This window comes from Mesoplodon bidens, assembly GCF_964165515.1.
Source record: "Mesoplodon bidens genome assembly, chromosome: X".
NCBI classification, from domain to species: domain Eukaryota; kingdom Metazoa; phylum Chordata; class Mammalia; order Artiodactyla; family Ziphiidae; genus Mesoplodon; species Mesoplodon bidens.
The window spans coordinates 5338927-5343284 of NC_138163.1; the positions used below are offsets into that span (position 1 = coordinate 5338927).

General features: G+C 42.2%; 1 protein-coding gene across 1 annotated transcript; it reads left to right on the plus strand.

Annotated features, from left to right (window-relative positions):
• The first annotated feature begins 1711 nt into the window (after positions 1-1711).
• On the plus strand, positions 1712-2331 carry LOC308608584 (large ribosomal subunit protein uL11). The gene has a single exon (XM_081221823.1). The coding sequence runs from the start codon at positions 1812-1814 to the stop codon at positions 2307-2309; it is 498 nt and encodes a 165-aa protein (XP_081077949.1). The 5' UTR covers positions 1712-1811; the 3' UTR covers positions 2310-2331.
• Positions 2332-4358: the final 2027 nt, after the last annotated feature.

Below are 4358 nucleotides of genomic sequence, written 5' to 3' on the forward strand. Positions count from 1 at the left end.
TTCCCCTTCTTCACACGCAAAATTCCAAGCTGTGCAAAACCGGCTGTTGAGTGTGCTGCCTTCCCAAAGTGGGGAGACTCTAAGGAAAGGAGCTGGGGAACCCGAATACCAGGAGAAGTGGAGATGAAGTGACTTCCCCAAACTCTTCCCAAACAGATGGTGTACCATCCTCTGTAAGTCCCATTCATGTTTTAGCTCTAGGAAGGGTCCCCTGCACCTTTTGATATGGGACCCATGGAATGGGGGCCAGGCAGTATTACTCTAAAAGTGCTGCATTTGCTGTCCCATCCTCACCAAGCCTCTCAGACCCATGAGTGTAGAGCCTTAGGTCCCATCCAGCTGTGTGTCTAGATGTGTTCAGTCCAGGTTGCATCACAGCCCTTGAACAAATTTTGTAAGAATTTCTGTCTCTTTGTCTTTTTTTTGTTCTTGTTATTTAATTGTATAGTGGGGTATAGCTGATTTTCAATACTGTGTTTCTTCCTGCTCTACATCTATTCACTTGATTTACTTAGAGACATCAATAAATTCTTTTACAGATTCTTACCAGTCTTATATATCCTTTTCCGGTGACAACAGTGTGCTGAGTCCAGCTCTTTGAGCTATACAGTAGATCCTGTCGATTACCTATTTTGTTTCTGGAACCATATCTATGCTAATTCTAACCTCCTGGTTTATGCATCACCCCACCCCACCATTCCCCTTTAGCAGCCATAAGTGTATTTTCTAAATGTGTGACTCTGTTTCTGTTTTGTAACTGAGTTCATGTGTAGCCATTTTTAGATACCATCTATAAGTATTACCTTATGATAGGTGTCTTTTTATGTCTGATTTATGTCACTTAGAATGATCGTACCTCAGTTTCCACGAGTTGCTGCAACTGGTCTTATTTCACTGATTTAATTGCTCAGTAATATTCCATTGTACATAAGTACCACCTCTTCTTTATACCTTTTTTACTTCCAAGGACATGTAAGTTGTACTGAAGTCGAGGCATTAGTAAACAGAGCAGCACAAAATGTAGGGGTGCCTTTGTGCTGTCGATTTTTGGTTTTCCCAAGATATACGCCCAAGAGTGGAAGTGCCGAATGCTCTGTAGCTCTGTTATTTCAATATTTTAGGAAACACCATACACTTCTCCAGAGTGGCTGTTGGCTGTTTACATCCGACCCCCATCAGCGTAACAAGGCTCCCTTTTCTCCATGTTCTGTGCTGCATTTCTGGTTTTACACTTTTCCAGGATGGCCCCTTTTTCGAATGCGATCAGAGACTTCTTTGTAGATTTGCATTTTGGATGACCAAAAGGGTGTAGCATTTTTCCTGAATATATTTATTTTTATGGTGGGGTTTAGCTAATTTCCACTGCTGTGTTTATGCTGATTTACATCCACTTGATTCACTTACAGAGAGATATCAATAAATACATTTTAAGATTCTTACTAGTCAGATATACTCTTCTGTGGTGAATAGGGTGTGGTGAGTCCAGTTCATTGAGCAAGGAGTAGGTCTTGTCTATTATATATTTGGTTCATGGAACGGTACCTGTGCTAATTTCAAACTCTGGTTTTATGCATCACCCCACCTCACCCTTCCCCTTCAGAAGGAATAAGTGTGATTTCTAAATGTGAGAATCTGTTCTGTTTTGTAATTCAGTTCCTGTGTAGCCATGTTTACATTCTCTTTATAAGTAAAATCTTATGATTAAAAAAAAAAAAAAAAAAAGCTTTCGGCTTTCGGCTCGGAGGAGGCTCAGGTGCAACTTTCTTCGGTCATCCCGAATCCGGGTTCATCCGACACCAGCCGCCTCCACCATGCCGCCTAAGTTCGACCCCAACGAGATCAAAGTCGTGTACCTAAGGTGCACTGGTGGCGAAGTCGGTGCCACGTCTGCCCTGGCCCCCAAGATCGGCCCCCTGGGTCTGTCTCCAAAAAAAGTTGGTGATGACATCGCCAAGGCAACTGGCGATTGGAAGGGTCTGAGGATTACAGTGAAACTGACCATTCAGAACCGACAGGCCCAGATTGAGGTGGTACCTTCTGCCTCTGCCCTGATCATCAAAGCCCTCAAGGAACCGCCGAGAGACAGAAAGAAGCAGAAAAACATTAAGCACAGTGGAAACATCACTTTTGATGAGATTGTCAGCATTGCCCGACAGATGCGGCATCGATCTTTAGCTAGAGAACTCTCTGGAACCATTAAAGAGATCCTGGGGACCGCCCAGTCTGTGGGCTGCAATGTTGATGGCCGCCACCCTCACGACATCATAGAAGACATCAACAGTGGTGCGGTGGAATGTCCAGCTAGTTAAGAACTGCAAGAAAAATAATAAAGGGTTATTTGACAACCAAAAAAAAAAAAAAAAAAAAAGGTGTGTACATATAATATAAATCTTTTAAGAAAAGGTAGAATAATACTTTAGGTGCTTAAAGTGATCATATGCAAATTCAATTGCTTTTTTTGAGTTTTTTTTAATTCAGATTTTTTAACATCTTTTTTTAAACTTTATTTCACTATCATATATTTATTTAGCTTTTACACTCAGTCAGGCACTGTTTTTCGTATTTTACTAATAGTAACTCAGTGACCCATCATTATCATTTTATGGGTGGTAGGCACTCCTTCTATTTACAGATGATGAAATTAAGGCACAGAGAGGTTAAGTAACTTTCCCAAGGACACACAGCAGGTGAATAGGAGAGCTTGGGTTTGGATCCAGGCTCCCAAGCCTATGATCTTTTTTTTTTTAATTTGTTTTATTTTTTTTAACATCTTTATTGGAGTATAATTTCTTTACAATGGTGTGTTAGTTTTTGCTTTATAACAAAGTGAATCAGTTATACATATACATATGTTCCCATATCTCTTCTCTCTTGCGTCTCCCTCCCTCCCACCCTCCCTATCCCACCCCTCTAGGTGGTCACAAAGCACCGAGCTGATCTCCCTGTGCCATGCAGCTGCTTCCCACTAGCCAGCTATTTTACGTTTGATAGTGTATATATGTCCATGCCACTCTCTCACTTTGTCCCAGCTTACCCTCCCCCCTCCCATATCCTCAAGTCCATTCTCTAGTAGGTCTGTGCCTTTATTCACGTCTTGCCCCTAGGTTCTTCGTGACCTTGTTTTTTTTCCCTTAGATTCCACATATATGTGTTAGCATACGGTATTTGTTTTTCTCTTTCTGACTTCACTCTGTATGACAGACTCTAGGTCCATCCACCTCACTACAAATAACTCACTTTCATTTCTTTTTATGGCTGAGTAATATTCCATTGTATATATGTGCCACATCTTCTTTATCCATTCATCTGTTGATGGACACTTAGGTTGCTTCCATGTCCTGGCTATTGTAAATAGAGCTGCAGTGAACATTGTGGTACATGACTCTTTTTGAATTATGGTTTTCTCAGGGTATATGCCCAGTAGTGGAATTGCTGGTCGTATGGTAGTTCTATTTTTAGTTTTTTAAGGAACCTCCATACTGTTCTCCATAGTGGCTGTATCAATTTACGTTTCCACCAACAGTGCAAGAGGGTTTCCTTTTCTCCACACCCTTTCCAACATTTATTGTTTTCAGATTTTTTTTTTTGCGGTATGCGGGCCTCTCACTGTTGTGGCCTCTCCCATTGCGGAGCACAGGCTCCGGACGCGCAGGCTCAGCGGCCATAGCTCACGACCCCAGCCACTCCGTGGCATGTGGGATCTTCCTGGACCGGGGCACGAACCCGTATCCCCTGCATCGGCAGGCGGACTCTCAACCACTGCGCCACCAGGGAAGCCCTGTTTTCAGATTTTTTTTTTTTTTTTTTTTTTTTTTTTTTTAAGTTTATTTATTTATTTTTTTAATTAGTTTCTGCTTTATAACAAAGTGAATCAGTCATACATATACATCTGTTCCCACATCCCTTCCCTCATGCATCTCCCTCCCTCCCACCCTCCCCATCCCACCCCTCCAGGCGGTCACAAAGCACCGAGCTGATCTCCCTGTGCTCTGCGGCTGCTTCCCACTATCTATCTACCTGACGTTTGGTAGTGTATACACGTCCATGCCTCTCTTTCGCCTTGTCACAGCCCACCCTTCCCCCTCCCCATATCCTCAAGTCCATTCTCAAGTAGGTCTGCGTCTTCATTCCCGTTTTGCCCCTAGGTTCTTCATGACATTTTTTTTTTAAATTCCGTATATATGTGTTAGCATACGGTATTTGTCTTTCTCTTTCTGACTAACTTCACTCTGTATGACAGACTCTAGGTCTATCCACCTCATTACAAATAGCTCAGTTTCGTTTCTTTTTATGGCTGAGTAATATTCCATTGTATATATGTGCCACATCTTCTTTATCCATTCATCCGATGATGGACA